The sequence below is a fragment of the Phalacrocorax aristotelis genome, chromosome 1 (assembly GCF_949628215.1).
Source record: "Phalacrocorax aristotelis chromosome 1, bGulAri2.1, whole genome shotgun sequence".
In the NCBI taxonomy this organism is placed as follows: domain Eukaryota; kingdom Metazoa; phylum Chordata; class Aves; order Suliformes; family Phalacrocoracidae; genus Phalacrocorax; species Phalacrocorax aristotelis.
Genome location: NC_134276.1, coordinates 19,557,969 through 19,583,615, shown reverse-complemented (window position 1 = coordinate 19,583,615; position 25,647 = coordinate 19,557,969). Strand labels below are relative to the sequence as shown.

The 25,647-nt window shown below is 45.0% G+C and overlaps 1 protein-coding gene across 1 annotated transcript in view; it reads left to right on the top strand.

The window, feature by feature from the left end:
- The first annotated feature begins 3,816 nt into the window (after positions 1-3,816).
- ARHGAP20 (Rho GTPase activating protein 20) overlaps positions 3,817-25,647 on the top strand; it is a 65,239-nt gene continuing 43,408 nt past the window's right edge. Inside the window, exons 1-2 of the mRNA XM_075082724.1 lie at positions 3,817-3,986; positions 14,067-14,152. Of these exons, the coding sequence (XP_074938825.1) occupies positions 3,888-3,986; positions 14,067-14,152 (185 nt within the window). The 5' untranslated portion in view covers positions 3,817-3,887. The remainder of the gene's footprint in view (positions 3,987-14,066; positions 14,153-25,647) is intronic.

The window sequence follows — 25,647 nt, the reverse complement described above, 5'->3', positions numbered from 1 at the left end:
GCATTTGCTAACAGTTCACTGTGGGTTTCCCTAATGTGGCAGATTTACAGGGGTCATATTTCCATCTGGATAGGTTTGCTTGTGAATAATTCTCCTGTGTCTTGTGCACAAACGTGATTTTCCTATAACACCCATATATTTCTGTCCCAATCCCCCCCTCTGTCTCCCCAGTATTTTTCTTCACACAACACTGTGGCCAAGGCAACAGAAAGAAAATCTTTCTATGAACATGTATGTTATTTTCTAAGCCTTGTACATCTTTTTTTTAGGGCAGGGCTCAAGCAGGATTTTAGCTGGTGGAGATGATAGCTGGTGCAGTTTAAGGGTGGTTTGCTGCAATTACACAGCTTTTCATTGTTCAGCCCGACACGGGTCAGAAATACCCAAGCTGATGTCAAAACCCAAATAGCGTCAGCATTGTGAAAGGAAGTGAAGAGACCCCCAGCAGACACCTGTGGGCTGGCCGATGTCACAGCGTGCACGGCAGGGCGGCAGGGACTGGGGTGGTCTGGGCAGCAGCAGCCCCATGTCCATGGCTGGCTCCACACCAGCCCACACGGGATTTTCTGCATCCAGTGGTTTTCCCATTGGGAATCTACGCACAGAGGTGGGTAACAGTTGGGCAGAGGCAGCTCTGGGGATGCTGCATGGGCTGTGATTACATCCTGTCCCTGGCCTCTATCACGACATCAATTTTCAAGGGTCTCTCAAAATTCAAACTAAAATCAATAAACAATGTCCTGATCTGACAGAAACTGTTAGTTAAGCTCTGAGCAGTTCTTTGGAAAAACCTATTTTTCCTGTTTCACAGTTTTGGCAGTTCTTAGAGGGTATGTTTATTTATTTTTACCCTTTGAGATTAATCCCTGCAAGGCACAGGACCCGCTTGCTGCCAGCTCCACCCCAGTGGTCTTTTTACAGGCAGAGTGCTCCAGGCTGCCTGTGCAATGCTGCTGTACCCCATGTGGCCCCTCCCTGCCCCCATCATCTTGCCACTGTGCTGTTTTTGCCGCAGTAAGGGGAAGCCAGGCTTGTAAAGCCCTGCTCCCTCTGCGTCACTCCTGCCAGCTCATGTCTCTGGCACTAAACTTCCCGTCTGCTTTTTCTACCCTAATGGAAGGTATGGGAAAGTTAGCACCAGGGAAGTACTGCAGCTAACAAAAACCTCATGGCTGTATGTTCACATATGCACACAAACATATTTGTACTGTGCAGAGAAGAAAGCATGTTCTCCAATCTTGCTTACCAAATGGCAATATTTTAATCTATTTATCTTGGTGAGTAGGTGAAAGAGCCAGTATTCAATGAAGAGTGTAGGAAATGTGCTCATGGTAGTAGATAATAGAACACCTCTAAGCATGTGCGAGCATTTCAGAGAGCTTATGCAACATTTCCTTTGCAAAATAAACACATACTTACAGCCCCATTTCCAAAATATCACCAAGAATATCATCACTTGCAAATGTTTCTGGGGAGGAGGTTGCCAAATTGCTAAATATATTCTGGACTTCAAATAGACATTTTGTACCATTTCCTTTCTACCCTGATAAATCTTTTCTTAGTCCTCTCACAGAAGCTCGGAGACCTGCCTGGGGATGGCATCCCACTGGGTTGGGTGCTGTGCAGTAGTAATTGGAGACTTGCCTCCTGATTTTATAGATGTGGGTGCTGTGCCAGGGAAAGCCTACAGCTCTGCTTTTTTTCCACCTGCTGCTAACCACCCGCAGGACCAGCACCATGGTGGAAGGAGGGGAAACAGGGACATGACAAAGGGGATGGGAATGGAGGGATGGGAAAACCTGCGAGAGCAGCAGGACAAGGTCTGCATGGAGCTCAGGGACGGCTGCCTGCTGCCCGGCCTGACACATAGCTCGTGCCAAGATCCCCAGGCACAAAAATTAGCTGACATCGTGGCTTTTGGAGACTCATGCTTTAAAAATTCAAAAGGTTTTTTAATATGCTGGTTTGCTTTAGTGATGTACAGCCATCTGTCTGTAAATTACTGCAGATACAAAGAATCCATCAGTTTAAGGTTTTTACACTTCAGCTGAAAGACCGTACAAATTAAATGAAGAGGAAATGGTGCAACTCATGACATGTTAACATACATGATGCATACAAACCCCTGTCCTAACCATCCATTTCTCTTTCTCAAAGATATCAGGGGCAGCCTGGTGGGCCTTCTGAGATCAGACACAAGGCACGGTGTTATCCAAGATCTCTCTCCAGGTGGCCTAACGGTCATAGATGAAAATTTAAGAGGAAAACAGGAAAAGTTAGTAGTTGGATCCAGGAAAAGCCAGTGCTTCTGCATGAGGAGGCAGAAGCACTCATACTGCATCCCAGGCTTTCATATTTCATCTTTCTTTTACTTACACTTATCTGATTCCACTGACTTGCAGAAAAGAGGGTGCAAGGAGAGGGCAGGTGCCTACATCAATCTCAACAAAGAGATCACTGAAGCACTATGGACATGCTGGGCCTAAATAACCTGTGAAGGTGGCCACATAGTATGGAATCAAATATCATCATTTACTGCTATTTCAGTCATACCTGGCAAGAGCAGCTGCCACCAAGTCATGAAAACAGCATGTGCATTTCTGCATCCAGGAGGAGAACCTGGGTTCCCCAGATGAAAAGTAACCTTATAAAAGCTGAATCAAGTCCCAATCCAGTTCATCACAGGGATGTAGAAACTCTTCTTCTGGCAGAAGAAAAGCAGTAGATATGAAAAGCTGCACATGAGATGGCAGGATCTCTCTTTTTCTGCTTTTTTTGTGATCAACACAGGAGAAAATGCCTGTAGAGCCTGTGACAGCTGGAAAGGCTGGAGATAAAAATATCCCTAACAGAGTGTAGAAAGACAGGATTAGAAAGAATCTCTTGGGTGATGAGGAGTAGCCCCTTGCTGTTAACAACACTGTATTTAATGACGGTATAGAATAATGTACAAACACGACAGCCATATCAAACCACTGCCGGAGATACACCTTTTGCTCCGGGCTGGCAGGGCTCCTCCCAACCTCCTCTTCTTACGATCAGTATGATCACTACGCTTTCTTCCCACCTCCAGCCAAGATTTATTTATAGCCTATTTATACCCTGTCCTGATTTTGGCTGGGATAGAGTTAGTTTTCTTCCTAGTAGCTGGCTACCTCTCACGACAGGGACCCCCACAGCTGTACCTGTACCTGCACCCACACCCGCACCTGCACCCAACCCGCTGCTTGCTCCTCAAATGGGGACCATCCATCAAGAGGGCTCTGGAGAAGACCATGTCTTGCGCTGACCTGCCTTCTGCAGGGAGGCAGTGAGGGAGGATAATTCTGGGGCAGTGCAACACCCACCACAACCCTGGGGCCGTGCAACAGCTCCCCAGTGCTGAGACCCTGCAACACCCACCACAACCCTGGGACCGTGCAACAGCTCCCCAGTTCCGAGACCCCACAACACCCACCCCAATCCTGGGACCATGCAACGCCCCTGTGGCCCAGCAGCTTCGCGCTGGCACCACGACGCCTCACTACTCCCCCTCCCCTCGGTGGGTCCCGGGGCGCGCTCCTCCCAACCCCCACAGCGCGCGCAGGCGCACGGGAGGGCGCGCGCCCCCTCCCCGGCACGAGCGCACTCCCCTCACTCCCCCCGGCTCCTGGCGACGGCGCATGCGCTTCGCCTGCCTCCCCCGGCTGCCTCCACACCCGTCCTCACCGAGCGGGGCGCGAACCAGGGGGCGTGGCCTTGTGAGGGGCGCGTCCCGCCGGGGCGTGTCCCGCGGGCGGAGGCGTGTCCGCGGGGGGCGTGGCGCGGCGCGGCGCGGCGCGCCCTGTCCATGGTGCGGGCGGCGGTGCGGGTGTCCCCGCGGCGGGAGGGCGGCGGCGCGGGGCTGCATGGACGTGATGTCCCCGCAACAGGAGCACCTCGGCCCGAGCCGCTCGTCCTCGGTGAGCGGCGAGACCAGGGTCTTCGCCGCCGCCGACAGCAAGAAGGTGAGGCCGCCCACGGGAAAGCGCCCCACGGCCCCCGCCCCGGCTCCCGCCCCGGCCCCGCAGTCCCCCGCGGGCCACCGCCGGCCAGCGCGTCCCCACGGGACGCCCCGTGGCCCCGCCGCCCCGGGCCCTGCTCCGCCGCAGCCAGGGCAGCGGGCTGGGCGGCACGCCGCCATCGGGACCGGCGCCCCGGGGAGCTGTCGGGACAGCTGGGGCCCGGGGTCTCCGCGTGAAGGGCGCCCTGGCGAGTGGGGTGCGGCGGTGCGCGGCGGGGCTCAGGGGACTCTGCCGGGCGGATAAGCCCGGGGACCTCCGGGGGGTTGCTGCACGGATGTCCCGGGAGCAAAGGGAGGCTGCTACCGGGACGTCCGGGGTAGGCGAGGAGCGCTGCTGCATAGGTGTCCCGGGGAGCTAGGGAAGGGATTGCTGGGTGGCGTGCGGTGGAGCCAAGGGGCTTTTCTGCGTGGGTTTCCCGGTGAGCTGTGGGGGGGATGCTGCATGGATGTGCTGGGGAGACTAAAGGGGAGGCTTTGCTGGATGGATGTCTGGAGGTTTGGCTGGGTGGGTATCAGAGGGAGCTGGGGGGAGGTTTGCAGAATGATTATCCAGGGGAGCAAGGAAGGATATGCTGCATGTGTATCTGGGGGGAGCGAGGGAAGGGTTTGCTAGAGCTGAGGGGGTTTGCTGGCTGCTCTCGCACATGCTTTGTACAAGAGAAATGTAAGAGCAGCTTCCCAAAGCAGTGCCTTGCGCTCTGTAAGTATATCACAATTGATAGCAAAGGAGCGTCATCCCATCTTCAAAACTGGTTGTAAAATCTGTTTGATGTCTCAAATTGCTTTTCAGCATCTGACATGATCAAGTGCGAAATGCTCGTTTCTGCGTACAGCCAAGTACTTGTTTCTGCCTTATACTTTGCTGTAACAAGCAAGCTGTAATAAACACATTCTTCCCACCGTGTAAGACAGGAACTCTTTTTTTCTCCTTGCCTTAGCAAGTGCTGTAGTGTTTTTCTACTCAAAGTAGAGCTGGTACCTTCCTGCCTTACCAATTTTGCCTCACAAGGGCATTTAAATCAATGCACTGCCTTGTTATTAGAGGTGTACAGTACTACTGACTGCTAAATACGCTGGCAGGATTGGAATGACTGCCCAGGTTAGTGTCCTTTACTAAATCTGTCTACCCGGTGTCAGGATGCCTGGTAGTAGAGGCTGAGCTTGTGTCCATTTGTGCTGCTGAGCAGTGGCTGAGGCTTTGCTGGTGGTGGCACAGCGGTGTGGAGAGGAGTCCTGGTCCCTCTCCTTCTGCTGGAATGTCTCTTCAGGCTGGGAAGTGATACTGTGCCTCTCCACAGGATGTGTCCCTGTGTGCCATGTCCCACCAAGGCACATAGGGCTCTGCCTGACCACAGCCCTGGGGACCTCTTCTCATGGCAGCTGCTGCCAATAGCGAAATGATTGCCTGGAGAGCATTTGGCCAAGATTTCTATCACACTTCGCTGAAGTTAATACCTGATTGGTTTCTGAAGAGGGAGCGTGATACACCTGCACAAAGCGGTGGCATACCCTCTGCTGCCTAGCTGGACAAAGGGATGGAGTAGATACTCTCTCTGAGCATTGCAATGTAATATGAGATGGCTAAATGTTCAGCTTTGATTTTTCTTCTATAATTTCTTTCATTTTTGCTGAAGACAAAGTATTATGTACCTTCCAACCTGCCTGAAAGGAGAAGGGATGCTCAAGAACTGTGAAGATGAACATTTTTTTCTTACAAGTTCTGCTTCATGATTCAGCATTCTGAGGACAAATATTAATTGTAGTACTTGTGTTTCCTATTCCTGCTCCAAAGAGCCCTCAGTCGAAGAAATGCAGACCTTGTTTTTGCCAGTGCTGACAAGGGAGCGGGGATATTACTTTTTACGGATCTTGGCAGCCCTTTTGGAATTCCTCAGTGTAGAGGCACACGCGGCGGGGATAGAGATGGAAATCCTCCTGTGGAGAAGCAGCTTGAGACCCTGGCTGGGCCATGCAGCATATGGCAGCTTTGCACACCGCGCACAGCCAACACAGGCAGACACCAACATCCAGCCAACCGCTCAGCTGCTCGTCCATGGTCATGGTGCTCCCCTGAGACTACTAGCACGCCATCTCTTCTTGTCTGTCTGGGGAGGAAGAATCCTACTTTTACGCTTGTGCAGCAGTGGGCTAGTCCTAATTTTGCTTGAAGCTGGATCTCAGGGACAGTGTGAATATTTGTTTTACTACTTGGGTCCTATGGACTCTATATACACCTCTGTTTTGTGTTCCACTCAGTGCCAAAGCATTTTATTTTTTCTACAATACAGAAAGTCTTACTACCAGGGAGATTACACTGTTTGTATTGGTTACATACAGTTAAATGGAAGATTGTCTTGGCAAGAAATCGCTTCTGATACTGGTGTCAGACACAGAATGTCAAGTTGAACAATTTTGTTGCAAATATGTATTTAACACCAACTATTTTACTTCGTGGCACAAATACCTCCACATATAGGATGCTAAGTGACCGCTGAACCTGTCTCCCTTTTTATTATCTTGACTACACCTTTCTCAATAAATTTATTTAGCTGAGATTTGCTACATTGTTCTGTGGTTGTCTGAACTCCTACTTCATCTTCCGCTTGGCTGAAGGATCACATGTGTCATCACATCATAGGAAAAGAGATGGAAATTGTCTAGGACTTTTTTTCATGTATTTTGTGTGATGGTTTAAACTATTTTCCTGGAAACATTTCCTTTCCTTTTCTTGACATGCAAAGTGATTCGAACTGCTAACCTACCTCACAGACACTGGGAGGTTCTCTCCGTTAAATGCTTACCAGGCATTCAAGACACCCTGCTAAAAGGTGACATTGAAGTGCAGTGTTATAGTTAATGCTTTGGGAAAATTCTGGACCAGATTCCCTCCTTACTAGTTTTACTGGAGTCACTGGACTATGTGTGGTTGACCTAAAGAGAAGTTTTGTACTGACTGTTTAGTAACCAACCCCAGTAAATTGATGCAGCTCTGAAGTGGATGAAGTAACATGAGTAAGAGTGATTATACTGATAGAGCTTATTTCTACAAATTTATCAAAACAAACTATGCAGCAGAGACATCTTTTATGCCAATGTAACTGTGTCAGCAGTAGCAGCTTTGGTCATTTAACCATATTTATAAGTTCCTGGTGTTTCACTTCTCTCTTAGAGGGGCTAGATTCCAACCAACCCTGAATATTTTACACAAGACAATATTTGGTAACACAAGGAGTCACTCTTAGGATTTTTTGCTGCCTCCTTGAAGGTTTCAAGTAACTACTTATAATGCTTTGGAGGCTCAGCAATTTTTAATATTTACTCATACAATGTGTGCAAAAAATTAACCATTTTGCACACCAAGCAAAAGAGTATTTATAGTTTGAGATTTGAAATATGGTATCCCATCACCATTAACATGTTTTTCTTTGTGGTTCTGATTACAAATACAGCAACAGCTTACTGGCAGGGAAAGGAGGGTTATAGTGTTCCCCAACAGTGCACTAAATGGATAAAATACAAGCAAATTAATGGCATTGGGAGAATAAAGGTAGTCATACATAGTCTTCATCCCTTTACTTTTCTTACTTTGCAAAGATGAGTCAAGTATGTATTTGCCATTATATTTCATGATACCTTGATCTCATGCCCTTATATATATGGTTTTTAACATGGAGCCCCTTAAGCAGGGACTACTTCTTCCTGCAAGTCTCTGTCCTGTTTACTATGATCCTGGCTGAGGGTCTGGTTGTTGCTTCCAAAATCACACCTGGTAGTGCTGGGAATCTCAGCTGTCCAGGAACACTTCGGGCACTGTTTAGGGAAGTGACGGATAATTTCTGTCATCCCGCAGACATATCCCGTACCAATTTTATCCTGAAGGGGACTGAAAAAGCCCCTATTTTTATGAAGTCATCCACATAGTTGGTCCTTAGGTTGAAATCACCTTGACAGGCTGTGCTGGTTTACAATAGCTAACTGTAGTGATGTGCCTCCTGATGCTGCTTTAATTACAAAATAGCATTAGCAGTCCTTCTTCTGTCTGTCCATAAGAGAATTTGAAAATTATGCATGAAACAATGTGTTCTAGTTCTTGAGTTTCCTTGTCTTAGGTTTTGCTTTATTTTGTCCCTCCTCATAGCCATAGGAAAGAGAGGGACTTGGCAGGTCATGTGGAATCTAAAACCCCAACACTGCATATATCAAATTATTGCCTGTTTACTTAATGCTGCTTGAAGTATCCATGTGGAGTGGGGGGAACGACCTCCCTCTGTCATCTGTAAACTGCTCCTGAGAAAGCCTTGCTGTACAGAAACCAGGGCAAAGTCATGTCCATGCGTTAACCTTCCAGCTTTGTGTCAGGCTTGAAAGGAAACTTCAGGTTTCATCAAAACCACCACAATGAGGGTTGCTGGTCTGAGCACTGTGGGCCCAATGCAGCTGACAGCAGGACCCATAGGGTCAGTGCTCCTGTCCTCCATATTTCTAGTGACCTTCCACACCTCCAGCTTTTGACGTACATGTGTGAGATCTTTTGAACACATCTGTATCAGTGCTTCCAAAGATTCATATCCTTTGAAAGGTAGTTGGTAGAACATCTTTTGCTCCTAGTTTCTTTCATCCATTTTTCTTTCTAGCCTGAGATAGCCTTTAGTCTCTGTCTTTGCTGTGCTCTCTAGCAGCTGCAGTTCCATTATGATGTGCTTTTGCTTCCACTGTATTGATAGCTCTTTCCTCTTGTGCCCCTGAAATTGTTTTCTCCTCAGTTATCCATCCAAAAATGGCTTTCTTTTTAGGAAGGTCCTTGTAAGTAAAAGTATTCTGCCAGCATAAACAAAAGCACATAGTTTTGTCACCTGCTCTGCCTTTATGGTAAATGGGCTCTCCGTGGGACCTAGACATCTCTGCTGCCTGAGCCAGCAGTTCAAATGCAGTCATCTTCTCACCCTGCTTCTAAGGGCTCAGGAATGTTATAGCAGTATAGGGCCATTGCTTGCTTTACAAAAGTATCAGAGATTCTTGTTATTGCTGGAATTTTTAGACAACCATATGCTGTAAGTCTGGATTATGGCACTTAGTGAAAACTGATTTATTGCCTCTCCTAAGTAGCCCAGTGATACAGGGGAAAGAGGGATGCCCAATTGTCCTGGAAAATTCACTGCTAGGCGCTGAGGATTGTTTTGATTTTTTGACTGTCAGGCTGTTACGTGAACTTTGCCTTACAGTTTCTGGTAAAGGTTTGTGTTCTGTGCTTTGGTTCATGTCTTTGGTTCAAACCAGAAGTGTATGCCACAGATAGTTTTGTTGCTCAGACAAGAACAGAGTTTGCATGGGTTAAATCCCTCATGGTTATTAACTTAGATACTTTTGAAGAGAAGGCTTTGTTAAAATCAGACTTCCTTTTGTTAGAAAAATAAAAGAGTGAGAGGGAGAGCTTAGCCACTGGAGTGCAATCCTCAGCTCAAGGTACTGGCACATCTGAGTGTTGTCCTTGTCACCCAGTTAAATGACCCAGGCACTTGTCCCAGCCTTGACCCACTTCTGGAGCAGCCTGTAAATCAGGAGCCTGAAATCCTTTCATGTCTGGGGAGGCTTTTACAAGGGTGTCTGCACATTGCTGAAGAGGCATTTCTGCTGTGTTCACCTGTCAGTCGGGAAAAGAATACATTTTTCAACTATTTTGTATAGGAATCTCTTAAACAGACATCAGGTAACCATTTTCTCATCCTAAGCTCAACCACTCTCTGAGACATCAGTTGTTCCTGATGTTACTGACCTCACAAATTTATATGTTCCCTGTCCTTTGCTTAGATAGAAAGGAGAGGATTGAGCTGATAATTTTCTTGGTCCTTAGTTTTCTTTCAGTCAGTGGAAGAAAACAGCACTGCCAGGACAAGATGGACTGTGTACTACATGTGTCCTTTTCTCTGTTGCCTACAAAAGGAGAACAGAGTGAATAGCTCAGGTGTGCAAGTCTGAGGGTGGGTGAGAGGAATCCTCCTGCATGTGTCTGACCATGGTATTGGTGAGGCACCATAACCGGGCAGCGCGGGCAGTGTGCTCACAACACACAGCCTCTGCATTAGCCTGCCTGCTCTGACCTCCTACACCTTTGCAGTAGCTGCAGCAGGGTATCCACTTATTGCACAGATTTTCAATTCTCTAGATACTTGTAAAATATTCTAAACATTGTATTACTTAAGTTGTGTTACTTAAGTTATTTGTCATCACAAAATAAAGAGTAAGTACCATGAATTTTTTCCTGCATTCTTTATTTAATATTCATGCTCTGCCATTCTCTTTCTAAGCTTGATATAGCTAAGTGATATACGCAAAGTACAAGAAAGTGCTTTATCTTCAGCTCCAATTTTATTTGAGGACATCATGCAGATGCTGCTGTATGTTACCTTTTTCACAGAATGGGAATTAATATCATAACTTGGTAATACATTAGTTTACATAAATTCTATATAATACCATATCCACTTCAACTGAGAGGAAAAATTAATTGAATACTGGCAGTCAGGAAGAGATTTTTCCTCCAGCCGATAACTTGTGAGATACTTGTGAAAGTTTTACTGTAATCCTGTAATCCATAGGGGTTCTGATTCCTGAGGAGAGACAGTATATTTCTGGTGATGGCTTGCAAGTTTACCTTCCTCAGCATGGTGGGCTGATCTGCTCATAAACCACCAACCATCACAGTTTACAAAATAGTGTCTCAGAGTGTAGGTCTGATCATTATCTGCTATAAATTAATTCTTTTGAAATCTATAGCCCTATGTCTATTTATACCAGATGAGAAACTAGCCAAATACTAGCACATACCACCAGTCCAATAATTGAAAAAGCAAAACTTCTCATTTCTGTTAAAAAGCAGTCAAGACAACCACCACCAGAAATGCAGAAGGTATGAAGTTAAACCTGAATTGGGGGGGAGTGGGAACTCAACCTTTTGAAGGTGAAGAAGGCAAAAATAACTCTAGTTTGTCCTGACTGATACAAGATTATAATCTTTGCATCTGGCACACTGTAAACATTCATTATGGATACTGATTTTATGATACATTTCACATGGGTGTGACTCAGCCAGCAAGTATGAAGATTTCTCTCTGTGTTGACCTTTCTAATATTTACATGAAAGAATGGGAGATTATGATGTGGGACACATGTTGAGAAATGCTTCTCTGTGTCCCATGCTTAGATAATTGGTCATTGCATCTCCTTTTGCTCCCAAACATCTGCTTTCACTACAGCTGTCCAGGATGCATCAGCTGTTCTCTGCATTGCCAGGGTGACATCTTTGCACTATGAAACTGAGAAGAGCAGGCATCTGGGTCCACCTTAGCCAAAAATTAATTTGTTCTGCTTCTCAAAGTAAATCTATTCAAGTTATCATGATGGTCATTTATTTTCTCTTCCCAACAGAATAAAAACCAAAAAAGCCTTTCTGTCTGTAGTCAATGTCTCTGTGTAATGTTTTTATTTGCATACAGCTGACCTGACTCACTTCACTCCCGCTGTGAAATTTTCCCTTTTCCAAATCTCATCAGTAATCTTTTTATGTTTTGAAGCTCTTTTTTGTTAAGCTTTGCTTAATAGTGTATTAGGAGGTTGCCCAGAGAGGCTGTGGAATCTCATTCTCAGAGATAACAGAGACCTGGACTGGAGGTGGCCTGGAGCAGCCTGCTTGAATGGGTCCTGCACTCCTGGACCACAGACCTCCTGGGATCCCCTCCAACCTGAATTATTCTGTGACTCTCTGCTAGTTATCTGAGCTCTTATGAAACTTGCTGTAATTCTGATCTTTACCTTGGTCCTCAGATATTTAAGTCAAGACTAGAATCTCACTGCCACAGGCACTTTTCAGCATTGCTAACCCAAGCTTGAAAAAAATTGCCATAATTGTCATAGATTTAAAAATACTGCATTTTTTCAGTGGCTACCTTTTCAGACCTGAGAAGTCAAATGAATTAAGATCACTTTGAAAACATAACCAAACCTCTGCTGCATTTGCAAGAGATGAGGTGCTCTAATTTTAACCACCCTCTGAAAGCCACCTGCCCAATAACGAGACTTGCAGTAAATTTCCAATTGGGAGTTGATGCTTTATATCAACCTTAAAATCTGTTGATTGCATAAAATTTGTGGGTTGTCTTCTGTAGGTTATACTGCATTGTTGCCTTCAGATTTGCAGATATGCTAATTTTTAAATGGCTAACAGCTTTTCAGATTTGCTAGCAGTAAGACAAACTGATTTAATTCACTAGAAAAATTTAGCAAAGTATTTCTTTTTTTTCTCAAAACTATCAAAAATTGGCATCTGTTTTGTTAGTAGTCTATTAAGTTATTATCCAGTTATAATCCAATCAAAGACAGCTAAATGTTCCCAGCTAAAACCATGACAGCAGGCTTAATTTATCAGTCGTGAGAAAATTATTTTTTGATAAAAGGAACAGGGAGGAGGGGATAATTTTTAAAGGTGAATTGAAATTACATGGTTGAATTTATAACAATTGCTGCAGAATAGCTGTAACTGAGTGACAAAACAAACAAGTGTGCTCTACATAAATAAAGGGAGAACAAAATAAAATAACACGATAACAAATGCACCGCAATGACTAAAAGAAACTCAAAAGCAAGTAAAGCACGTAGTACTGCAGAGTTTCATTTCTCCGAGGGGAGCATGCTGAGCACCTGCCCAAACGAAATGTGTGCCACATCCAGCACACACATTGGCAGAAAAATCAGTTGTTCCCTAACATACATGTTCCTGGTAGTCAGTGGTTATTTTTAGTATAGAGGAAGAAAGTCTGGCTTTGCGATTAGCTGAGAACAGAGACTTCATGACTGTCAAATGTTCACCTGTTTGATCAGCTCTCAGCAGTTACCAGGCTGGTGTAAGGGACCACTCCAGCACTGGAAACTGTCCTGTTGGGGTCTCAGGAGTTCAGCCCCCGTCCTTTTGTTTACCAGCTTATTCTGAAAAATATTTGAGCTAAATAAGGTAACAACTGCCCTTCTGGTGGAGGGTCAGTGAGAGGAGAGGTCATGCACTTTAGCAGCAGGTTGCACAACCAGTTCTAGAGAGCAGCTCCAAAGTGAGGGCCAGGACTCCTTAGCCCTGCTTCTGGCTGCAGGAGGGAGAGGATACAGTGGTGAATACATTTGTGTTCAGGGAAATGTATGTTTTTGTCTCCTGTGGGTGCTTTTGAAAATTTCTACCTCTGGGGAAATGGTGTTGTTTATTTGCTCAGTATTTTTATTGTAGTATTCAACCTCACTCAATGGGAACCCATGCTCCCTTGATAGCTGCTGACATTTTCATCTCTTCTCTATGCTTTGTCTTTTTTTTTTTTCGTGTTGCATTCTCTGTCTGTGTCTCCTTTTGCTGATTCCCTTCCTAGTTCTGTGCTAAGAACTGCCCTGCCTCTCACTTTCCTATTTTGTCCCGTACATGATCAGGCATGAAAAAAATGTCATTATTGACTACTGAGAGACAAGATGTAATGCTCCAGCTAGATTAGTAGGGAAGGAAAATGTCCTCATCTCTAAAGATTTGGAGAAAAAAAGTAGCCCTATATAGCATGTAAGATTAAGAGGGCAGAATCCAAACCATAATTTATGGTAAACATCAGACCCGACACAGAAATGTACCAAGCATTTGAAATTTGAACCACCAACTGGATATTTGATAAATGTAAAGTACGATAGATTATTAAGGGACAAAAAGTGGTTGAGGACCAGCTCTAGGTGTTTACTTCGTGTGTGCAGTGTACCTCAGGTATCTGTGTATAGACACTCATTGTCAGCTTTTCTTTATCATTTCCTTTCTGGTCATGCTCCTGTTTTTCTCAATATGTGGTAATATTTTACAACCATTCTCCCCCTCTGGGGTTGCTGATGACAATAACTCAGCCTTTTTCCCATGGTCCAAAATTGGAGTCTGGCTGCAACAACTCTGTATGCATGCAGTTACTGTTCTGAATTTCACCTATGATTTCATTTTGTTTCTCTTTCAAACCAGAAAATGAAGAGTTTGGCCCAAAGACGCCAGTCTGCACCATCTTTGATCTTCGTCAAAGCACTTAACAGATCTCGGTCGGTCTCAAGGTGAGTTAGGGAGTTTTGCCGGCTATACTGTTTTGCAGTTTATCAGCCCAAAACTCAAAATAGTTTTGAGCTATTGTCCACACCAGGTTGTCAACCACAATTCAGTCTGCTCAGTAGCTGCACAGCTATAAAGCCCACTGAAAGATGTGGCAGACCCAGCCCAGGCGCCAGCTGATCTCCTAGAGGGCATTTCCCCACTGCTGCCACACAGAGCAGCTCCCCAGTTTGGAACAGGGCATGAAACATTTGGGCTGCTCAGTTCTAATTAATTTGTGGTTGGCTATGATTGCCTGCTGGGGAGACGACATGGGCAGAAGAATCACCGAATCACAGAATAGTAAGGGTTGGCAGGGACCTCTGGAGATCATCTTGTCCAACCCCCCTGCTTGAGCAGGGACACCTAGAGCAGGGGGCACAGGAACGCATCCAGGTGGGGTTTGAATGTCTCCAGGGAAGGAGACTCCACAGCCTCCCTGGGCAGCCTGTTCCACTGCTCTGGCACCCGCACAGGAAAGAAGTTTTTTCTCATATTGAGGTGGAACTTCCTGTGTTCCAACTTGTGCCCATTGCCCCTTGTCCTGTCCTTGGGCACCACTGAAAAGAGTCCAGTCCCACCCTCCTGACACCCACCCTTTGGATATTTATAAGTTTATAAGTTTATAAGAAGATTGATGTTTCCTGCTTTCTGCCTTGTACACTTATGCAGTGCCAGGCATAACTCAGGAGTGGTTATTGCAGGATTGTACAATAGAATTTGAGCTAAGTTTCTGTCCTGGGCTGCTGCACGGTACAGGCTCTCCGAAGCTCTGGAAGCACCTGCTGGTTTAGGATGCCGGGATCTGGTGGTCACAGCCTTCTCCTGTTCTGTGTATGTAGGTGAATGCAGGTGTGAAGCATTCAGCGTTTTTTGTCTTCATTTTCTGCCAGGATCAGCCATTCCTCTTCCCTCCCTACGCCGACATAAAGCTACCATAGCATAGAAATGGGAGTTTCTGTGGAGGTAGTCCACTGTCCAGCCCCAGCCCTGACCTGCCATTTGACCCATCCTACATACATAACTTTTGTCTTCCTGCACTATAGTTCATTAGACTTTAAACTTACAAAACATAAGTGTTTATTGAGAAGGGAACCATCTGGTAGGCTGTTAATGCTTCCAGCTGTGTAGAGGTCTGTATGAAGAAAACGTTATTGAGGGAAATTAAAGTATGGCTTTGTAAGGAATATTTTTTCGTACTCTGTGGTGTGTTAAGTAATCAGTGTGTGAGCTTTGGAAAGTTTTTTGTGTTTGATCTAACTAATACCTGGTTTCATATTTGTCATTGTGGAGAATTCCACGGTATTTCAGAAACCTGTGAAAGTATTCTGTGAAAACATCAAAGTTGCAAAATAGGAAAGGAAAATGAGTTGAAACTACTTGCAGGTCTTTTTGCTGGCTATGACATAAAAGAGGAAACTTAGAAATGAATTCCTAAAGGCGTTTGCACCTTTTTGTGTAGTCTAGTGGCCTGAGCCTAGGACTGAGAGCCAGCAACATGTGTTCTGGTTCTGTCTGGCTTTGTTTCCAGGTCTTTAAAATAAGATGAATGGGTATTTTGTAACCCCTTCACGAGAATACTGAAATTGTTTAGATTGTCTGTACTGCCATATTTATTCTTCATTTACTATTATTTCTTCATGGTATTTGTAGCTATGTTCATAATTGTGATACCATCTTCTGGGCATAGATGACACGTTCATAACTGAGGTTGTGAAATTGGAGACAGATGATTACTATGGGGAGTAGCAATAACTGCAGAGTACAGGGCACAAGAGATGGGATCTCTCTGCCCTTGGACTTCAGGGTTTCCTGCAGTTCCATAATGTCTTCCCTTCAAGCCGTCTTAAGACTTTCTCCTCCATAGTAGGAAAATGAACTATATTTAATGCTTATATTTCAATCTTCTGTCATTTGGCTGCTGGTATTCAGACATGAACCTTTTTCTTCAATTCCACTTTTATTTTTCTGTTTGTTTTATTGCCTGCTCCGTAAGTATCAGAAATTGGACATAGATGAAGAGACACTGAGTGGGATAATATTTTCACCTAAGAATTTTGCTCTTTCCTATGTGTAAATATGTGTTGCCTGTATAGTCTGGATCAGAATACTTTCCAGATCTGGTGTGTGGAAGGATTTTTTTCTAAGGCCAGTTGACAGAAACTTTGTGGTGGAGAGGACGGAAGAAGGGAAAATGTTGCCTTGCTCTGCAGTAAGGGCAAAGCTTTACCTAGCTGACAGACCCTGCTGTTTTCACAGCTAATGGATGCTGCCTCATGTCTGTCCTCTGCCTGTGGCATGCAACAATTTAGCTACTCCTGTTGTTTTGGACTGAAGTCTGTGGCTGTGGTGAGAGGTATTGGGTGAAGTCCGAGGACCCTGGAGCCAGAGCAGGTGATTTCATAGTTTCAAAGTCTATCAGTTAGAGGGTAACACTTTGGATGGTGTTTATTATTGTTCACAGGACCAGTAATTCTCACCTGTGCCTGACTTCCTTGTTTGGCTGTGCAAAACACATTCCTCTTCATCACCAAACTGATGGATGAGTTTGAACTTTCCACTCTGTTGTGTAAATGCTTAACTCTTGTGAAGTGCTTTCTCTTAAGGCAAGCTGAAGAGCAACAAAATGACTTCTCATGTTTTCTAATCTCCTCCAAATGTTTTATCTCAGACCTCTTTCAGCTCTTAGTTCCCTTTCTTGTAGACACAGCCAGCCTGCAAAATCCATTATTCTCTTCTGGCAGTGAACCTTAATACTGGGACTCTGTAACACTTGTTAATGGTTGATTAATGACTTGTAGATAATAAAGCTCCTATCTGAAGTTAGCAAACATCTGTGAGGGATTTATATGAATCCTCTCACCTCAGCAGCTGGCTCACCTCAATATTTGTTGAAATTAATGAACAAGTGCAAAGTTTAAAAGGGCAGGAAATACTTAGAAGCACAAGTCAGTTTGTATTTTATACCACTTTATATATCAGGTGTCCTTGGTTTATATATAGGGCACTTCCATAATACATGGTGGCACCCACTTTGGACAGCGTTACTCTGGGCATTTAAAAGTTTATTAATGGTATTTATTCAAAGAAACCATTGTGACATCTGGAGATGGCTATTGAGCATTCAGAGGATTAAGGTTTTTTTAATGGTAGTGCTGTTGTAGCTGTGATGGTACAAGGATGTGAGGCAAGACAATCTAGCTGGAAAAGCAGATACTTGTTTATGCTTTTGTTCTCTTCTTCAGTCCTGAAAGAGATGCAAATCTAGAAGTCTTGTGTGCTTAAAAGCTTGTCTTCTTTTTCTCCAGATATATCATTTGGTTTAGTGAAAGTTAAGCCTTCCTTACAAATCTTGCCTTGCCATGCCAGTCATATTAAAGGATTTACAAGATATTTGGCCTGCAGAAGACTTCTGGGATGGCTGTATGGCACAGTGGCGCACAGATGTGCAACCACGCTGTAATCCCTGCCTCACTCGACTGTAACTGCAGGCAGCAGAGGAACATAGTAAACAGTGCAGATATTATAGTGGAATTTAGGCCCTTACTTCCAAGAGATGAAAATATGCAGATTATTCATTGCCTCCTGTTTTTGCTTTTCATACTTTTTTCTATACAGTTCCTTTTTCCTTGCAAAATAGTAATGAATAGGCATGTAAGGGCTGTTTCACATCATCAGATGTCCTCCTTGGAAGTACTTTGAGCAACGTTATTCTAGAAATACACTGGAAAAGTAAGCTTTAGATATTTTTCTTGGCTGATACTCAGATGCAGAAAAAATAAGTTTGATTGTTAACTCTATTAATGTGTATGAAATCAGCAACGGATTCAGCTTAGTTATATTTGGCCCTGGACCTGTTCTGCAGTTGTAATTTTCCTCTTACTTTTTCTTGGTGTCCTTTAATGAAAACTGCACAACTTAATGACATACTTCAGTGCAACACAAATCACGGGCTTGAAACAGAAACGTCTGAGGCCTGGGTTTAAGCATGAAGTCTTGTAATTTCAAAATAATTGATATAGAATAATAGAGACTTGTTTCAAGCCAAATTTTCAGCCTTTGTTCTGCTGTCCCTCAAAACAATTTTTGTATGTGATGAAGCCCAAGCTACGAAGTTTCTGCTCTGCGTTGGCGGACTTCTGCATGCATCTAGGATACTTCACAGGCACAGCCAAACCCTGTTTTGCAGTTGCTGGCAGCTTCCCCTTTCCTAATGCATGCCTCACCAGATTTTTGCAAGTGATATTTTTACATGCTGAAACTTATTAATATAATTTCACAATTTCTGAGTCTGCATGTCCATTTATAGATATTTGTCTCTACACACTAAAGGTGTTAAAATATTGGTAATGAAACTACTCTTTATTACACTGTGAAGTACATTTATGATGTTATTTTAGCGTAAGCTAGAAGCAGGGGTTGTTTTTTAAAAAATTAAGCAAAATTTCTAAAAGGTTTTATGAACAAATCTTTAAAGAACCTGAGAAGGAAGGCTCTAAAAACTCACCCCCACCTGATTTTATCATCTGGATTTTATGGTCGAAGACGTTAAAGGTAAAAACTGAGGATTTCACAGGTTTCCAAGGTGTTTTTTCCCCTTCTGTACCTGGAAGCAGTATTGTGCCATTCATGGGGAGGCTGCTCTTCCTTCTCCCAACACACAGTAAGTGATTCTGGCATGTTATCTTCCAGGGGTCCCATGCCAAATGCTAAATATCCCAGATAACAGAGATCATATGTGTAATCTAGTAATACATTCCACTTGGCGCTAGTCAAATACAGAGTGTTCCCAGTGTCCTGGACATTGTGTTTTCAGGGTTTTAGTCAGAAGATATGTGGATGATCCAAGCTATGTGACTAGATGAAGACAAAAATAGAGACTTTTAATAAATGTAAATTGCCAGAAGGCCTTAACTCTCTCTTTTTCCCTGGGGAGTTGAGTATTTGGTGTTTCAGTCAAATCTGATTGCAGGGAGGAAGGGAATAAAAGTTCATTGCAAGTAACTAACTTGTTAAGTAGGTATTTTGGTTGTAATCATTTTGCTTATTCTTCACTCATTTCCATGATAGTAAATAATATCTCCTAGCAAAGTAGTCTCCATGAGGCACATTTGGTTGGTGAGGCTCAGCACCTCGGTACAGTATGGGAGCATCGAGCGGGAGCGCCTGCCTCCCTGTCACTCCCCACAGCCATTTTATTTACTGGCTGTTGCAGGACGAGGCCTTTGCAGGCAGGTACGCGCTAAGCAGCCGCTGTCCCCTCAGACGTCGTGGCAGAGGCGGGTGTTGCTCTTACACAGCCCCCTGGGCACCATGACAGCACTTGTTGGGGTGTGAAGTGGGGACAGCACTCACCCAGCTGAGGCCACCCTGACGCCGAGGTGCCTCTCCCCATCCGTCACTGCAGCAAAACCTGTCAAGTGGAGGAACAGGACCTTTGGCCGTGGCCACCATGACCTGGCCCATCAATAGTGCTGCTGCTGGCAGCATGCAGGGCATGACCTTGGGGCCACTCTGCTGGAGGGCACAGCCTTGGTGTGGTGTGAGACAAGTGGCACTTGGCAGCTAAACCTAAGGGGCTTTGTGAGACAAAGGCTGCCATATTGTATGTATGCACATTTCTGTGTGTATCTATGGGTGTCATATGTATGATCAGTGTGGGGTTTTGCCTCCAAAGGTGTCACACACCACCAGCGGTGATGGGAGAGATGGGCTCAAAACCAGGACAGGAGGTAGTGTGGCCAGACACTGTCCCAGCCTCCTTCCATCCTGTTCCTGCTGGACAAAATGTCCAGCATACAGCTGGATAAACACATAATGCAATGCATGAGCAATTGGCTGATGAGTCAGGCTCAAAGGGTTAGAGTAAATGGGGTTACATCAGGCTGGTGGCTGGAAACTAGTGGGGTTAAGCAGGGATCTATCTTGGGGCCATTACTCTTTAATCTCTTTGTTAATTACTTGGATGCAAGACTTGAAAGAACACTAATTAAGTTTGCTGATGACACAAAATTGGGAGGAGCTGCTGACACTCCAAGGGCAGAGGTGCCCTGCAGAGGGATCTAGACATGCTGGAGAGCTGGACAGTCACCAACCATATGAAGTTTAACAAGGTCAGATTTTACACCTGGGGCACGGCAACCCTGGATGTATATACAGACGGGGGAATGAGAGGCTGGAGAGCAGCTTTGCAGAGACGGACCTGGGGGTTCTGGTCCATGGCAAGTGAACATGAGCCAACAGAGTGGCCTGGCAGCCAAGAGGGCCAGCTGTGCCCTGGGGTGCATCAAGCACTGCATTGCAGCCGGTCGAGGGAGGGGATTGTCCCACTCTGCTCTGCGCTGGTGCGGCCTCACCTCGAGTGCTGTGTGTAGTTTTGGGTCCCACAGTACATTAAGGATACAAAGCTACTAGAGAGTGTCCAGAGAAGGGCCACAAAGTTGGCAAAAAGTTTAGAGGAGTAACTGTACAAGGCATGGCTAAAGTCACTTGGTTTGTTCAGCCTGGAGAAGAGGAGACTGAGGGCAGACCTCATCGTGGTCTACAGCTTCCTCACAAGGGGAGGAGGAGGGGCAGGCGCTGATCTCTTCTCTCTGGTGACCAATGACAGGACCCGAGGGAATGGCAGGAGGATGTGCCAGGGGAGGTTTAGGTTGGATATTAGGAAAAGGTTCTTCACCCAGAGGGTGGTGGAGCACTGGAACAGGCTCCCCAGGTAGGCAGCCACGGCACCGAGCCTGACGCTGTTCAAGAAGCGCTTGGACAACGCCCTCAGAGACATGGTTTGAATTTTGGGGTTGTCCTGTGCAGGGACAGGAGTTGGACTCGATGATCCTTGTGGGTCCCTTCCAACTCAGGACATTCTGTGATTCTACGATTAATTTCAAATGCAGGTGTCACAGTTTGGTGGTGGTGGCTGGCAGGGGTGTCTCATGAGGGCTGCAAAATGGAGGTGAGGTGAGGTGTAACAGGGTAACAAGTCACTTTGAAACAGGTGCTGTAGGCAGTAGGGGAAGATTTACAGTGTTTGAGGAAGAAATGGCTGTCTGGCAAGCCATGGCCCTGCCTGGAGGTTGCTCCCCGTTGTGGCCCTCACCTGCCGCCCCATGGCTTGTGAGAGGCCGACTTGGTGGTGGCGGGGCAGGTAGCTAATGCTAGGCATGCACAGGCACAAATGAAACATCTCTAAAGACCCCACCCCGTCCCCTTGGCCATCCAGATGGCATGGTCACAGGGATGAAGGCTCCTAAACCATTCAGCCTTAGGAAGAGGCATGTCGTGAAGGGCAGTTCTTACAAGGTAGTCTTTCTGAAGCTACAAGGCTTGTGGTTTTTTGGGAAGCATGAGGGCTGTCACTATTGCCAGAATGGCTCCCCCAGGTGAAAATCAAAGTGGCAGCACCCCAGGGCCAGCCCTGTATCCTGCACTCCTCATCTTATAGTCCTTTGTCTGAGACACTCCAATACACTCAAGAATACAGAAGAGCCATTTTATGAAAGAAAGGAAGAAAAAGGGCAAAATCCCACAAAACAGAGTTTTCTGATGAAAGGGATTAAGTACAGACACTGCTCATTTTATCTTGACTAGTGATATTTCATAGCTTTTTCCATAAAGCTTCAGCTCCAGGAGCCAGGTGGTTATAAAAATCAGTTCCATTAGAAATCAAGTTTCTAGTCATCAAGATGGAGGAAAAATCCTGTTCCTAAAGACTCAGTCAACAAAGCAAATGAAAAGTTCTTTGCTTCTGTGTTTAATATTTAGATTTAATTCAGCCTCAAACATTCTTATCAGGATTTTTTCTGAGATTTTCCATTTCATTAAAAGTTTTTATGTTTTAACATTTTTTTTGCTTAATCTGAATGTGCAGAAACCTCTGTATGAGAACTTTCCCAGATTTCTCCACTCAGTATGTCATGTTTCCCTTTGTAAGGTAAGAATACCTGAATTTGTAGAAAAATAGTGATTTTGTTTTTAAAAACATCACTATTTTGTATCAAATTGCTCTTCCTTTTTAGTGGAATTGCACATAATCAAAATAACTTGTGATGATATTGTACAAGTTGTCATTTTTACAGTATTTCTGATTCATGCTTGATTTAAGCTAATTATGACACTGGAGTATTGTTTCCTTAAACCATGTGCTTGAACTATTTTATATAGTAATAGCTGGGGATAAAATTTTACTAACTGTTAACAAGGAACAAAGTGAACCTTCTGAGGCCTCAAATGGCCTTTTAACTCAGAGATTGGCATTCCTGTCCCCCCACTGTGTTTTTTTCTGTTTTGTTTTGTTTTGAGTGTAAGCATGTGTGTGTATGTGTGCATATGTTTGTTTTTGATAAAACCCATCAGTTCTTCATTTATGATGTACAAACTGGCTTATAGCGATGTTTGTACATCTGGAGATAGAAATGAGCTGTGGCTCAGAGATATGCTGCCTTTTTCATTAAAAGAAAAGGACTAGAGGTAAGAAAAAGGAAGGCTTGGAAGCAGGGTTTTGGAAGGATTGGAGTTTAAATGAGGGATTAATTTTACAATAAATGACTAATAGTTTAACACTGGTGGTTTAAGCCAATTCCCCTTTGGATAGAGTTGTGATAGCTTTAAGACAAGACAGCAAGGGGCACTGCTCATTGGGATGAGCATAGGGCTCTGCTTGCCCAGATGTCTCACTGTCCACATGTGCTTTTGGCTGCAGCCCATTTTGGGGGCTTTTTGGATTAGGCCTTGTGGTCTGGCAAAATGCAGCTGTTGTCCAGCCATTGTGTATCCCTGATTTTAGACAATAAAATATCTGCCTAATGACAGTCTGGTCAAGCAGCTTGGGCAGCGGCATACCTGAGGAGATCACAGACCAACTCACTCAGACTGCTTTGTGATCGTTTATCTTGTGTAAACAAGCAGAAATCCTCTAATGATGTGCAGGTTGATGTGCAGCCTCTGGTGCTCTCACCTCTGACAAGGGCCAGCATTAAATACGCATTGAATGCTTCTCCTGACTGATATGGCATCTCTTCTCCTGTTCCAATTCCTTCCTCACCATGCACAAAACTGCTGGTGAGGAGTTTTTAATCACATCACGGGATTAACAGTCTGTCTTTAGATCTCTTCTGTGCCCATATCTTAAGTGTTTGAGTACAAGGGGCTATATCCAATAAAGGTTAACAAGCCTCAAGGGCAAGACATGGGAATAATTTAGGTACCTGAATCTAAAATCGTGACTTAAAAAACATCATCTCAGTGGCTTCCTGACCTCCCACGTGCCTCTGTTCTTTAGGCACTCTCCTACTGACCAAAGAGCTACTCAAACACCTGGAGTCGTGCTTTTGCATGTCCCAGTATGGCATGACTGTTGGCAGCATGAACAGGTCTGTGTCAAAGAACTAAACATTGCTTCATGTTGAGGCTCCTGAGAAGCTCCATCCAGTAGTCCACAGACCCTATTTAACCTGCCTGGGCAAGAACAAGGCCCTCACAAAAGCAGTTGCAAATGTTGTCTTTCAAACCTCTGGCTGAGTCCACTTTTCTGGAGTGTTTTTTAATAATTGTTTAGGGTAGCTGTTTCTGAACATGCAATATCAGGGCTGAAGTGGGTATTTTGGCAGGGAGAGACCATGGTCTATGTTGCAACCAAGGTTTGTGCCAGCTAGCAAGCCTGGGGTAAGCTACGCTAGGTGCTTCTAGCCTGCTCCGTAGGCAGTTCCCCAGAGACCACCACTGCTCTTTGTGAAACTGCTGGCCTCGAAGTTGATGTGCTTGTGATGGATTGCCCAGGTTCAGCTCTCTACCTCCTTAGGCAATTCATCTTCTGCTTCCCAGAAGAGTCATGTAACTACTAAAGCAGAGGGTAGTTGGAGTGGAGACTTTCCTTCTCCTTCCCACAGTTGAAGCTGGGCCACTGTGCAGAAGGATATGCAATGTTCCTGGGACCAAAAATCTTATGTTCACAGGAGCAAGCTTGGCTCTGTAGATGAACGGTAAAAGCACTTACCTGGGAGGGGAAAGGCCTGTGCCTGTTCCCAGGATTATTTGTGCATATCACCCACTGACACATCCATTTTTCAGCTTGTCCTGTCCCCTACCTGAAAAAGTACTAAGATGAATGTTTTAGTCTGGATCCTTGTGTGCTCTACAGGGAGCCTGTGCGCTGAACACAGACTGCATTCGGTGGGAGTAGGTATCCAGTACATCTAGGTGCATCCTTGGTCTTCATGGCAGGATTATTCAGAAAATGCAGAAGAGAATGGTAAAGACCTTCATCTGAATGAATAAGCAGAGCTGAGGTGTTTTCATCCACCTTTCTTCCCTCTCTTCCCTCTGCATTTTGTTCTGGTAGTAAAACCATATCCAATGTTTTGCAAGGCATCTCATTTTATCAGAGCTCCCCTGGAAACACATTCAGTTGCTAAGTTCCTCCGACTAAGCAACCTCACATTCATTCCCCTCAGTTTTGCTCTCCAAGAGCAGGACATGTTCCTGGTGGGTGGTGCGCCAAGTACGACATTCATTTCTGCAAGGAGGTCACGAATCAGACGCAGGCAAGCTCTGCTGCTGTATCAAAGGCTCAAATAAACATGGGAAAAAGCCATCATGGGAAAGGGTCTTGTGCTTCACCCTTCTCCAGGCTATGGCTCTTTGCAGATTTCTCCCTTAGGTCAAGTAATTACCATCAGGTGCAGGGATGTGGGGAATCCTCTAACAGCTTTTTTTCTCCAGCTCAGATCACTGGTGGAACAGAAACCTCTGACTAACCTGCCTGAGTAGCTATGCAAAAAACCTCATTGAATATGGAGGCAGTTAGTTATAGGAGAGCAAAGCAGTGCATGTGGCTGCAACTAATTTGTCTGCTGGCTGTTCATAAGGAATCTGGGTCATTACACTTGCAATAGCTGGCAGCAGCAGGCATATCAAGTAATCTCTTCACTGTAATAGGATAATTCCTGTGCTGTAGCACTAGTGTCAAAATATGGTTTAAAGCCCTTGAGGCAAACCAAAGCCAGATTTGTTCCTGTTACAGCTGGGACAGGTGCAGTGAAATGGCAATCCCACCTTCCATGCAGCACCTGTATTGGTCATCCCTCGCAGGGAAGCAGTCCTTAAAAATTTAAGTCAATACAAGGGCTGGGCAGATCCTCCCTTCACATCTGCGGTGGAACTTTGTGGAGTTCACCCCACAGTGTCCCACAGTTGTGGGGATACAGGCAAGGCCAGGCAGCAGTGGCTTCAATGAGAGCTGCAGCGTGCGGGAGGATAAAGTGTGGTGAAGGGGCTTATCTTTTAAAGGCAGTACTTGCAGCTATTTATAGGTCACTTTGTATGTGATTACTTTGTTTATAATCAGCAAGTTTCCTCCTGAAAAAGGGCAATTGAGGAGCAGCAGCTGGTGGATTCCAGGTTTGCTTTACCTGACCACATATTTGAAGTCTTGCACTGTTTTGAATGCATGTGTTTTTCTTAAAAC